The sequence below is a fragment of the Gymnoscopelus microlampas genome (assembly GCF_963454915.1).
Source record: "Gymnoscopelus microlampas genome assembly, chromosome: 1".
Classification (NCBI taxonomy): domain Eukaryota; kingdom Metazoa; phylum Chordata; class Actinopteri; order Myctophiformes; family Myctophidae; genus Gymnoscopelus; species Gymnoscopelus microlampas.
In genome coordinates this window covers 41,840,594-41,854,323 of record NC_139962.1, presented here as the reverse complement: position 1 = coordinate 41,854,323, position 13,730 = coordinate 41,840,594, and the positions used below count along the sequence as shown (strand labels likewise).

Sequence of the window (13,730 nt, the reverse complement as noted above, 5' to 3'; positions counted from 1 at the left end):
AGGGTGTAACCTTAGAGTTCCCCTCAGGAAACGACTCGCCAAGGGATGAGATCCCACAGTATGACCAGTACACCAGCACATGCCGAGCTGAGATTCCGGCAACATACACTTTGATCGCGAGGCTGAGAGCCCCTTATCGAACAATGCTTGCAGATACCTGAGCAACATTGGCACCGAGCATATGACTGGATCTACATGTTGGCCCTCACACCAACTACAAAATAATTTCCACCTGTTGGCATACAGCACTACAGTGGTTCTCAACCTTTTCAGGCCGTGACCCCTCAAAACAATCATATTTGAACTGGGGACCCTCAACCCTTTTAAGCTTGGAATGTAGGAGTTGAGGCATTACATTTAGTTTGACTCGGTTCTACAGATAAATATTGTGAAAATAGCAGATCTACAAGCTCACAACGCCTCGCGTGGCATTGTGAGCTTGTAGATCGGCTATTTTCTAAAAGTTTGCTTCTTTCTTCTATTATATTTTACCAATGTTTGACCAGTTTTTATTGTATAGTTTGTTGATTACTTTTGATGCATTTGATGGTTCTTTTTCTTTTTTTTATGTCTTAAAGTCCTTAAATTGTCACTTCACTGTCATCTAGGGTCAGGAGGAATTAAATAGAACTGGCTTGTGAATGTGAAAATTATGCGTACATACAGTATCAAGCCAGGTCTACTCCAAGATTCTAGAAGGAGACTTGCCACTGTTAAATCAAATTGTCTGATTATAAGTTATATAGTGTATAGTATTATATAGTAAAGTTATGATCAACCCTGTCATGTGAAGTCCAACTTAAAAAAATAAAATCAAGTTAAAACTATTGTCGTTTTAAAACAAGTCACCATTTACCAGGCATTTTATATTTCGATGTGTTTGAACTATATTTGTAAGTTTACGCAGTGAAAGTAATAGATGAGTGATTGGTTATGGTCTGGACATAATTTGTTGCTGTTTCTTTCGTTATAGACATCTCTGACCTTTTGCTGGAGATCTCTTCAACTCTCCCAACAGAATTGTCAGACCAACCCACCCTTTCAGTGTCTCCTGTTGGAGACAAAGAACAGGAGCTAGGAAATGAGACACTCTTCAATCAGGTATTTAATTGTGTGATACACAACCCTGACAGATCATTATTAGGATTTGCTCTCCATTTATTTAATTCATTAATCTGTTTTTTTTTACTTTTCAAAACGCAAGTACATTTTTTTTGACCGATCTATCTCACAATGCCATTCAGTAATTGTTATTGGGCCTGCTCTTTTTAGACACCATACTTGGAGACGTGTAGTACTCCGAAGGCCAGAAGTCGACCTCTGAATGCTCGGTCTACAGCGAAGAGAAGACAAAAAGGTCCAAAAGCTCAACCACGGACCTGCAGTGAAAACAACAAACGCCGGCGCAGCAGAAAGAGACAGGAGCTAGATGGTAGAGATGCCAACAGTCAGTCACCACAACGCTGCAGACCCAGATTTGAACTCCATGAGGTGGAGTCACCAGAAAAAGGTATGCCAGTTTATTATGGTCATTAGCTAGTTTTAAAACGGAACTCAAGAGTTGCAATGCAATACTACCACAAAACGTGATCAACAGTATGCGATCCAGCATGAGCTGATGGGGAGCATCACAGGACAACACACTTTACAGAAAAGCTCCAAAACGAAATCTGGTCGGACTCCTCACAAAATGTTTAGAAATGTAACTTTAGCCGATTATTTCTCCCCTTCAATAATACCTGGTCATCACAAATGTCTTGTAATCTGCAACTGTAATACCAATCAAAAAAGTAGTAATCCTATATTAACACATTGACTGCCTAGATCGAGTTAACTCGATTTTAGCTTTTCATCACTTGCCTGCCAAGATCAAGTTAACTCGATTTTAGCAAAAAAATATTTTTTCAAAAAAAAAAAACTTTTTTTACTTTAAAAAACATTTTTTTGACCCAAAGACCAAGGAGATATGAATTTTCGAAGATCTTTACTCTCATCCACTTCCTTGTTAACTTAAAACTTTAAAATTTTGTATCTCGGCTCCTGAGTACTTTTTTTTTTCATTGAAAAATCTCTGGCATGAATAACAATAGGCAGTGAAAATAATTCAGGCAGTCAATGTGTTAAAGAGGATCTGTAATCAAGCGCAAATGTTGCCAGTGGAGAGGCAAACAGCTTTTGACTGTGTTTACGAGAGCTGGTGGTCTGTATACTGTGCGTTTAAGTTTATTTATTTATTTATGTCTGTATTCAGTGTATTGTATGCTAAAAGTGATTGGCACTAAAGCTACAGATAATAAGCGTTTATTTATGAACTCACGGACAAGTTTTGCACATCAGTTATTTGAGCACACGTCAGAACTCCCTCGGCAACCAGTAGCACCTAGTATAGGACTTGGGCGCTACAGGCACATTGGGTTTGTTTATGGTTATGTCTGAGTCAGTGATGTGGTCCTGCCTAAATATGGGCTTTTGAGGTTTGTTTATGGTTATGTCTGAGTCAGAGTGACGTCAGGGGTCAGCCGGCCAGCCTCCCGTAAGCCAATTTTAAGAAACCTTGGCCTTGACCATGCCCTACGGTGACGTCATCAAATTAGAAACGAGTGAAAGGGCTCTTACAGTGCCCATATATATGCTTATGGAGATCCCCTATGCACATAATAATGGTCATATGCATATATGGGACCGACCAACTTCAAACTCGGTGCACACATTGGCAAGGGCTCGAGGGAGTTCGGATATGTGGTTGTCCAGAACAGCCGATCCGACCAATAGGCCCATATATGGGCATATACTAATGACATCGGGGATCTCCATATATGGGCACAACAGGGACACAGGTAGACAGACGTAGATCTCCATATATGGGCACAAAAAGGACACTGGCAAAGCCCCTGACATTATGACTCAGACAGCGGCCCAAACTCTAGATGTGTAGCAGCCCCGAACCTCTAGTTTATTATGAAGACCTCTAGTCTTCATAATAATGTTATTTCTATAACATCATAATACCATACTATAGCACTATAACATCATAATATCATACTATAGAATCTGTATTGTATTTCAGTGTTATAACCCCCACTACAAACGTGTGTGTGTGTGTGTGTGTGTGTGTGTGTGTGTGTGTGTGTGTGTGTGTGTGTGTGTGTGTGTGTGTGTGTGTGTGTGTGTGTGTGTGTGTGTGTGTGTGTGTGTGTGTGTGTGTGTGTGTGTGTGTGTGTGTGTGTGTGTGTGTGTGTGTGTGTGTGTGTGTGTGTGTAGTCAATCTCCATTTAGATGAGAGCTCGATGTCCTCAGATCTGTCCATAGAGCTGAGTGATTATGAAGAACAGTTGGCTTCTTTACATACTCTGGATGAGGAAGAAGAGGAAGAAGAGGAGCTACCCAGTCTCTTGATGCAGAAAAGTAAGGGGGGAAACTTGAATTAAGCCTGCAATAGAATGGCAATAGATTGATGGAAACTTGGAAAGCATATAGCCTTTATTCAACCAAGTCTAAAAATGAGTTTTCATCAGCAAGTCTACAAATGTGTAGACTTGCTGATGATCTTCAGTGTGTATGTAATGGTGTCAAATGTTTGTCTTACAGAGCCTCCATCAATTACAGTGGGAGTGTTCGTTTGGTGCAAGTTTAGGAATTTTCCCTTCTGGCCAGCGGTGGTAAGATCTATTATTAAATATGACATAACACTTCTGTTAGATTTACATAATTTACCAGGCTGTCTGAGATTTATTTGAGAAACAATAGTGAGAAGCAGTATGCAAGACAGAAACATTTATTCAAGTGCTGCAACCAAAGAAAGAAGGTGAAACCTTACCTTTGGCTGGACCATGTATGGGCATTGGGCAATGTTTGAAATTGCAAGCAAATTGTTAGCAAATCAGTTATCGTGTCTATAGTGTGAATTCCTGGATCGTGTCTATAATGTAGACACTATCCATTTCATATTCCTGGATATGAAATGTTCATCTGCAATTCAGTTTTGTCGTGGATTTCAGGGAAAGTTTGAGTTCTCACTCTTGAATACTAAATAGAGATGTCCGATATGGACTTGTTTAGCCGATATCCGATTTTCCGATTTTGTCCAACTCTTAATTTCCGATTCTGATATCAACCGATAATGATATATGCAGGCTTTTTTTCACCAAAGCTAATGTCAGGGAACAACATCACACATCTCCTGTCGTGGAAATAATACATTGTGCCTAATTTTATTGTGATACCCCACTGGATGCATTCATAAATGCAACCAGGCTAAATAAAAACCAATACCGATATTTTACGATATTACATTTTTATGTTAATATCGGGGTGCTGATATTAACGGACATCTCTACTCCTAAACTTGTAATGTCAACTCTCTTTTACTCATAAAGGAACTTGTAATGTCAACTCTCTTTGACTCATAAAGGAACTTGTAATGTCAACTCTCTTTGACTCATAAAGGTGTAGCCTTTATAATGTTGTTAAAAGACACATTGTTCTCTGCAGGTGAGAAGTATGAACCGTAGGATGAAAAAAGCCAGCGTTGTTTTCATTGATGGCCCACTGATGGACAAGATTTGCAGAGGGTAAGAATATCACTGCTTATGTATAGCAGATTAATAAGAGATGCAGTATATGTATGTATGTATGTATGTATGTATGTATGTATGTATGTATGTATGTGAATCAGTCAGGGAATTATTAAGGAATGAAAAAGGCGCTCCTCTGAGCGCAGGTCCTCGTCAGCCTGGGATGACTACGTAGGGCTTTGTCAGTCGTGAGTGGTGGCCGACAGAACACGAGGAAGCTGCAGGGGAAATAAAGTTTCTACAACATAGAGTTCCAACTTTTGGCATTTGTGGCACCCTCTATGGGTAGACGAAAAAACGCTTTTGGAGGTGCGCTCGGCTCTATTAGAGGCCCCTCAATTAATGTGATTCCAATTTGGGGTTGATTCGATGTTGCATTCATGATATATTTTAGTTAAATAGGGCCCGCCCACTAATTTGTTCTGGTAATTATAGGCAAACTGTACGGAATATCGAAACCCTGTTTGATGGTAGTTGTCACATGACTCATGAATGACATTACTACTTGAGAACACATCGTCTAGCCTGGCATTGGCCAGACTGATGACGTGGATTCACTCTCCCCGGTGTCAGTCTGGACTTCGGCCCATAGGGAGCGAGTATGAGAAATTAGAAAATGATTTTGATGCTTTTCACTGTTGTACGGACAGCAGTTGAAACGCAGTCACTGATTGGACCGATCATTTTCTGATTTCTCATACTCGCTCTCTATGGGCCGAAGTCCAGACTGATTCCGGGGAGGAACGTTAGAGTGAATCCACGTTATCAGTCTGGCCAATGCAACATGGTCTACTATAATAGTTGTTTTGAAGTCAATATTGCACTTTTACTCATGGAAGTATAATCTCATACTGAGTTCAAATAAGCTGTTAATTTTGTAAACTTTGGAGCCTTCTTTCTTTCTCTCTTGTACCATGGTAAATGAAATGCGACACTGCTGTGACTTGTGCTTTACTGTGAGCACTCACTGCAACCCAGGTGCAGACGGAGACAGTAGGCAGAACAGACTAGTCATTTCTACATCATCCTACTATAATTCTAGTAACCTGACGGTCGGTGGGTGGATGGAGTCCTGGGTCTCCGATCAAACTGCGCATGCGTCGCTTCGCGCCTGCATGTGTGTGTGTGTGTGTCCGCTTCGCACCCGCGCCTGTGTGTGTCTGCAGCGTCTCTGCAGCTCCCTGCTGTGTGTGTGTGTGTGTGTGTGTGTGTGTGTGTGCGTGCGTGCTAGACGCTCCGTCGTGTGTGCGCGTGCATGTGTAGCGCACGACAAGCCTCGCACTACGCTGTGTGCAGGGTTGCCAGATTTCACGCGCACTCCAAGCAAAAATGTCGCTGGAAAGCAGCCCACACGCAGCGAAGCAGGCCACACGCAGCAACCCCTACATGCAAAGAAGACCACACGAAGCAAGCCCTTCACACAAATACATTGTCTCTTGCACAACAGCCGCTCACCACGCCTCCCCACAAGTTCAGGCCACAACCACCTGCACGTCCACAGCCACGCCAAAAACACACCACCACCACCACCATTGCCACCACACCGCTTACAATAGGCCAACATGGCAACGCATCACATTCCAATCATTCCAATCACTACCAGCTGTTCACCCCGGCAAGCCACCAACAGCACGCAACATCACAGACACGACGAGCAGCACCACCAACAACACATGCCTCCATGACGACCTCACACGCAGCTTCAGCGCACAATAAGGTTTCAAATTGTTCAAGAATTCTAATCCAAACAACACATTAAAGTCATATAATCTAAACACCAACAGGTTCTGCTGACAATCTCTCAGACCGAATTATTTTGGGAACATTTTTGCGTATAACACAACAAGGGCCATTAGCGTCCGCGCAGTTGAAACGTGACATGAGCAGACCTGATTGTATGGGTAACACATTTAACACACGTGAATTAAAAATAAACTCTGATTAATGTTGTTAGTGGTGTAAAATGCCATCAAAAAATATACTCAAGCCTGCTGCAGGGCAACAGAAAATAGCAAGCCTATTTTGCTATTTTATATAGCAATTTTTTATATATATATATAGAACTATAACAACATAGTATTTATATATCCGTTTTTATATTTATATTTTGCTATATTAAAATAGCAAGCCTATATTGGTGCTATTTAATGTACTTATATACTGTTCTATGTTTGCATATAATTTGCAAATATTAAAGATTTGGAATTGTGTAGATTTCTTTCAGAGACATGTATGGACTGTTATATCTTGAACATTTATTCATTTCCACTTACCAGACACTTTTTTTATGGTAAAAATGAGCATAAAAAGCAAAATACAGAATTCAGAAATATTACAATGGAAAAAACAGAATTTGGGAAAAAAATAAAACGGATTTCATATGGCTCTTGCCGCGACGGGAGCAACCGGGGGGGGGGGTGCCACGACGGGACGTGAAAATGAACTAAAACATGTTTTTATTATAAATTACAAAACTTTAAACCGTTTTATCCGTGGGCAAGTAACGCAATTAATGTGTCCTCGCACACACTGTACAACCAGTAACACCTACAGTAGTTGTACACCTGAGAATGGAATGATACATGTTTATCTCATGACTCTATAGATAATGTTGTGAGATTGATGTGAGTGATCCACGGAATGCAAGGAAAGATTTGATTGCATGATTGAACTCCAGGGTAAATAGTTATAAGCCAAAACTGTGTCCGAGATTAGCTGCGTGCTGACCAGCTTGGTCAGACAGACTGATGGACGAACGAACACATGGGCAGAGCTGAAAGCATAGAAAATTATCTTCCTGTGTGTACCAGTATTGATATGCTGATTCATTGATTTGAAGCTGAAAGATCTAACTGTAGTTCGAAAACGGGTCTTTGCCTCGGGCTGTGATCATATGATTTCCATGTCAACCAATAAAGTGATGTTTCTTTTGTGGTAGGTTGACGGTGTCTCTGAAGACCATGAAGCCTTTTGACTGTGAAGAGGGCAGCCAGTTTGTGGTAAGACTCATAGATCCTATACCAAGTTGTTCTGTTTTCACTAGTGATGAAATTCAGATGAGTCATTTCATTATGATTTTATTAAGTGCTATTTTGCTTTTATTGTGACTACTTTGGTCTTTTTTTTTTCTTTTTCTTTTTCCTCTATAAGAATGTAACTCCCTGGCCTGCATTGTTTCCTCAGCTGTATTGTAAGTGGATGTGACAATTAAAACCTTGAACCCTGAACTTTACAGTGTAACGCCAAGGAGAAGTATGATGCTTCCATTAAATGGTCCCTGGACATGATAAGCGACTATAGAATGCGTATTGGTAAGTAGCTCTTTCTCCTGGGCAAAACTTAATGAGGCCATTTGGTTTTACAGTATACATTTCTGTGAATAATATTATTATTATTGTAAATTGTATTATGTTTATATTACTATATTTATTGAATATTATTATTGATGTTTGTATTATTTTTATACTGTATGTTTGTATTTGTACAGGTTACAGTACCTTCAATATTATTTGTGTTTTCACAGCATGTGAACATTTCACCGGATCATTCATTGAATACATCCATCATGATATGAGTAAGTTCACTTGTAGAGCTTTTCACTGTAGAACAATCGTATGCCTTTATTGATAGTTTTGCTTGCCACAAACAAACTATCTGTCTTACCAGACACCATATCAGACACTTGCAAATGGTAGCCATCTAAATGTTGATTGCATAAATTTGCAGCAGTTATGCAGTGTGTTGCTACTATTTTGTAGCAGTTGTGCAGTGTGTTGCTACTATTTTGGAAGTTGTTGAACATTAAGCACAGCAGCTTTTCTCATGCATCTGCTCCTGCCTCCCTCCCTCTCCTCAACAACTCCCTGTACTGAACACCTCCCTCTCTCCTGAACACCTCTCCCTCTCCAACACTTCTCAACTTCTGCGCATTCTGAACACTTCCCTCCTTCCTGTCCTGAACATCTCCCCCTCTCCAAAATTGTCCCTCCCCTCGCTCGAACACTGCCCTGAATTAATCCTTCCCTCTCCTGACCACTGTCCTCTTCGTCTCTACTGCTCGTCCAGGTTATCCAGTGAGGAGGACCTTCCTCCAGGGCTCTGGGGAGACGCCAACCATCTCCAGTGACCTGATGAAGCTGGAGGAGTTTCAGGATCATGAGGGGAGGAGTGCCGAGGAGACGCAGGAGGAAGTCAAAAGGCAGTCTAAGAGGCGTCTCCCTGATCGAACCCGTGCTGCCTACAACCGAGCCAATGAGAAGCTGGTTTATTACATTGTTAACAGACGCATGGTAGAGAAAAGACTGCTGGTATGGACTGAAGTATAGATTTATTAAATGGATATACTGACATATTTTGAAATATTTTTTTACTTTCTTTTGTGATTTAACCCTGGCCAAATTTGAAGTCGTATGTTGTATACATCATAGCCGACTAATGTCATAGATGACTGATGTCACAGGCTGGACACATGAAGTCTGAGATCCACATTGGCGCCACCTGTATGTGTATTAATTTTGAATGTTGATGAGGCCACTACATCAAAGGTGTGCAGTCATCTAAAAATTATGAACACCCTCTAAACGGTCTGTTCGGCTTGTCTTCTCTCTATCACTGTCCCTCATGCCTAGCTCCTCTTTCCACAGGCAGTGATTAGTGGACAGCAGCGATCTACCTGGCTGCACTCATTTCTGAACATCAATCAAAATAGGAAAATGCCTGTGCCCACCTACCTGCAGGATGACAACCATGTAGAAAAGGTGTACAGATACCTGAAAGAGGTCTTCGACACGGCCCCGGTCACCGCTCCCTGCCTGGCTAATGTAAACTGTGTAAACTTTATAGAACAGGTCCGTTTTGTCCTGGACGTGCTGCTACCGGAGGTGAGTTCACCTTTACAGGGGTCACAGGTTTGAACAAAAGGTTTTATTATGCTGTAGTTTTGTGTGGTTGATATGTATTTGATTTTGGTATAAGGAGCTGGGCTGTAATCAGAATTAGGAATATTTTTTATTACCAGATATGTTTGCACATACGAAGAGTTTGTCTTGATGAGGTTGGAGCATTATGCTCAAGCAACAGTATAGAAACAGTTACGATTTACTAAGAAAAGCAAAATTAAGCTTGAAACTATATACACAGTGTATAGAAGCAGTATAGATAGATAAATAAATATTACACATATGTTGAAATATGTACATATCTACACTCCCACAGAGGCTAGCATATACATTCACATTGCAGCATAGACTGTACATCCACTTGTATATTTATTTTGTAGTGTCCTGGGGCGGTGTCTCAATCCAAGGCAACACATAAGTGTAAATGCTAGCTTGGGCACTGTCTATGGGGGAAGAATTGTGCCACCAGCACACAATGGTTTAAATGCTCATCATGCATTTCCTAAAAGTCTTCTCAGTATGTTGTGTTGCGACCCTTTGTCATCCTGTGCAGGCAGTCATCTATGCCTTAGCAGGAGTGCACGATGTGTCCATAGCAACAGCAGAGGATAAGTTCCTAAGAGGTCGACAAATAAGCAACAGGTAAGAGCTGAGGTTTCAACTGTATGTTTACATCCAGAGACTGGATCATAAATGAGTTTGTGACGTTTGTTTACGTGCATCTCGTCTCAGGGAAAGAGAAGAATTTGAATGGCTAATCGAACAGGAGATGAAACGAAGATCAAGACTTCAGAATTTAGAAGTGACCTCACCCCTGACCTGCACCATCATAGACTGAGCCACATAAGCTACAACTCTTAATTTATATCAACCTGTTTTCTTCATAAAGCATTGAGTTTTAGCCTCATGCTGGTTTAATTTCCTCGATTATTTTTTATATTACACTTTTCTTTTTTATATATATATCAAAACAAAAATGATAAATTCAAAATGATGTAATTGTATGAATCTGATTAACTCTACCCAACCATAAACTTCAACACCGCAGTTCGTAACCAAATATCAGCAACAGGTGGAAGTCAGCAGGAAGTCCTGGTCCTGGTCGAACCGGTGCCACTTACAACTGAGCCAATAAGATGCTGGTTTACTCGTACTCCTTTCTTTGAACTATCGTGGAATAAATGAAAACATTAAATGTTTCAGAATGGTCAATGCAGTGCTGTCTGTATTGGTGGCTAATTGGTATTTTTTTGTATTTTTTTTTTCTTCCGGTTTTTGACTTTATCTTTATTACCTCTTGTATGTGACCAACATGTCTTAAAGTAATGACTAGATTTCTCTGAAGTTTCATCCTCTCAAAAGGAAGAAGAAACCAGTTGGTTTTGGTGACCCCATGACCTCTATCTAGTGCCACCACCAGGCCAAACTTATGAATACATTTTTAGGCCTCTGTGGAAATCTGCACTCTATTGAGTGCATTCTCATTCTGCTTTGTTTTGTACAATGAATGTTTAAAAATATATATATATCTTTTTGATCATGTCAATCAAAAACTCTTGCGGGGTTTTATTTTATTTTTTATGAAATGGTGTTTAAACATGTATTTTGTTGATTTCCAACTCTTGAACTGGAACTATATAAACAAAGTTTGGGAATTTGTGTTTGGGGTAGATTATTTCTCTGTTGGAACAACACTTCTTGGCAATAACTTTTATGCTGTTGAAAAGCTTGTTTATATCCCTTTTAAATTTTGCCCTATTTGTAAGGAACATGCATTTGTGGAATGAGCAGTGCAGTGGAGTATTTGGATTGTGCCCTTGAAGAATGTGACAAGACAAGAGGCGGAGACATTTTAGAAAGGGAATAAGAATTATAAATCAAAAGCTGATGTCTAAGCTATGCTTAACTCCGGACCCCCAGGGCCTAGGGGGTCCTCAGTTACTACACAAGGGCCACCATTTTTTGTGTAATATGAACATATATGTATTTATTTTAAATGTGTAAAGAAACTAATGCATATACATAAGTAGCTTTGGGAACCAACTTCCATCTCCTGTTTCTGTAACGTGTACAAGTGATGGGGGGATGCAAGTGATGCACAAGTGCATCCCCCAGCCATGATGTACAAGTACATCCCCTGGACATAATGCTAGTATGTTGTAGAGACTTGCCCCCAATCCAACCCTTGGATGTCGAGTGCCAAGCAGGGAGGCATGCATTGGGTTCCATATTTACAGTCTTTGGTATGACCGGTCACGGGATTGAACACAGACCTCCCAATATCAGGGCACTCTTAACCACTCTCTCTCATTTGCACAACACTGATGATGGTGCTGTCCAACAAATCTATGAAGCCATCAAAGGTGCAGCATCACTTGAAGGCAACCTACACAGTATAGTCACTTAAAAGAAAAACCTGTGGAATACTTCCTCAATGGTCAACAATAAATTGGTTAGGTGAACTACCTTTGAAAGCCTCTTATCAAACTGCATGGAAGACTTTAAAAACTCATATATATATATTGTATATACCATATCAGACACTGACTTGTGGGTCCATGCTTCTCTCAGCCTGACAAACGTTGAAGTCCCCTTGCTTAAAGTAAAGTCATATATTCAAAGAATTACGTAATGCAGTACATTACTTCAGTATAACAGTACTCAAGCAAATGTAGCCTACTTTGTTACTGTCCACTTTTAAATAATCATTCAGTGGTGTCTAAACAGCAACAATGGTGTAATAGCTGCTGTTTAGATTTAATAAATCTTGAATATGTGGCTCACTGAGATACAGATTCATGATCGAATATACAACAATTGATATAAAAAAGCATTATAAATTTGTATTTAAATTAAGGCTGGCATATAAAGACTGTCCTACAACAAGAAAGTTCCAAACAACTCCATCTGTATTTTAAGGTCTATACTAAAGGGTCTAGTGCAGGGGTCTTCAACAGGGGGTCTGGGACCCTTAGGGGTTCCTCAGAGTTACTACAGGGGGGCCGCCAAATCTTTGTGTGACAAGATATTTTTACATGAACCACTTAAACCCTTGCATCCCTATTCTGAGGAGAACTTTAGCCAAAGATAGCTAAACTACAATAATGCAAGGTTTGGTGTAGAGGGAAAAAAAGAGCAGACTAAGTAGTTCACCAAGTAATGACGGTATAAAGTGGTTAAATGTCTGGAAATACACATTAACAAAAAATTGTCAAACAAGTCTATGAAGCTATCTATGTATAATCTGCGACACGATTTTATACAATATGTAGTGTAGTGGGGGTCCCTGTTTCATCTCTTGGGCTGAAAAACTTTGAAGACCCCTGGTCTTGTAGTGATCAAGTCCCCAAGAGGTGACGGTGCGTCCCTGTAAAGCGCCAGTCCGCCAGTAACCCAAAGAAAAAGAGGAAGACAAGGAGCCCTGGTACCAAAAGAAGACTCTACTTAGTAGTAGGCCTACTATAGGCTACAAAACTCAATACAGGTCAAATATTTTAATGGAAAGTGCAGAAGAGAGGAGGCGGTGCTGACAAGGTTGAAACTAGGACACGCAGGATTAAGATCAATTCTGTTCTTAATGGCGAGAAGTCAATCCGATTTGTGTGAGGAGTGTGGTGTGGAGCATGTGCTTGCTATTGAGGTGTAATTACTTTATTTTCATTTTTTATTTAGTTTTTCTCTTCATTTGTGTTTGAAGTGAACTAGAATGTAACCTTAAGAACTATATGCCCATACAGCAGTGATTCTCAAACCTTTTCGTGCCAAGGACCCCCAAATTGATATACATTTGGCCGTGGACCCCCATCAACCCCCAAAGGTTTTATGCCAGGGACCCCCCAGAGAAGATTTGTGTTAAAAAATAAAATCAAAATTATTAAAAGGTTTCCAAACATTTTCAAATATCTTGTGTAGATCTGCTATTTTTTAACAGACAACGTATCAATGGATAAAGTGGTTAAAATGATTGTAACGCTACATTAACCACTTTTGCTGGGGACCCCCTGGAATCCCCCCAAGGACCCCTGGGGGTCCTCGGACCTCACTTTGAGAACCACTCTGCACATACAGTATTTACACACTCCGGTACAGTAGGTGGCGGTGTACACCTAGACACGTTGGTTGCAAACCCGCCATTAAAACTCAGAGAAGAAGAAGAAGAAGACAAGGAGCCCACACTCTCGCGTTGTTTGGATCCCTGCTTGCCTTTGACCTAGCGTAACGTTAGCGGGACTTTGAAACAAGTGCGTCTTACGGAGCA

General features: G+C 40.5%; 1 protein-coding gene across 5 annotated transcripts in view; it reads left to right on the top strand.

The window, feature by feature from the left end:
• LOC311050075 (uncharacterized protein) overlaps nt 1–11,112 on the top strand; it is a 36,736-nt gene extending 25,624 nt beyond the window's left edge. For all 5 annotated transcript variants that reach the window (XM_084064045.1, XM_084064044.1, XM_084064041.1 and 2 more), the window contains 12 exons: nt 974–1,101; nt 1,273–1,510; nt 3,262–3,405; nt 3,589–3,659; nt 4,492–4,571; nt 7,513–7,573; nt 7,810–7,885; nt 8,098–8,148; nt 8,640–8,881; nt 9,218–9,454; nt 10,026–10,114; nt 10,205–11,112. In XM_084064045.1, the coding sequence (XP_083920171.1) occupies nt 974–1,101; nt 1,273–1,510; nt 3,262–3,405; nt 3,589–3,659; nt 4,492–4,571; nt 7,513–7,573; nt 7,810–7,885; nt 8,098–8,148; nt 8,640–8,881; nt 9,218–9,454; nt 10,026–10,114; nt 10,205–10,310 (1,523 nt within the window). In that variant the 3' untranslated portion in view covers nt 10,311–11,112. The remainder of the gene's footprint in view (nt 1–973; nt 1,102–1,272; nt 1,511–3,261; nt 3,406–3,588; nt 3,660–4,491; nt 4,572–7,512; nt 7,574–7,809; nt 7,886–8,097; nt 8,149–8,639; nt 8,882–9,217; nt 9,455–10,025; nt 10,115–10,204) is intronic.
• The last annotated feature ends 2,618 nt before the right edge of the window (nt 11,113–13,730 follow it).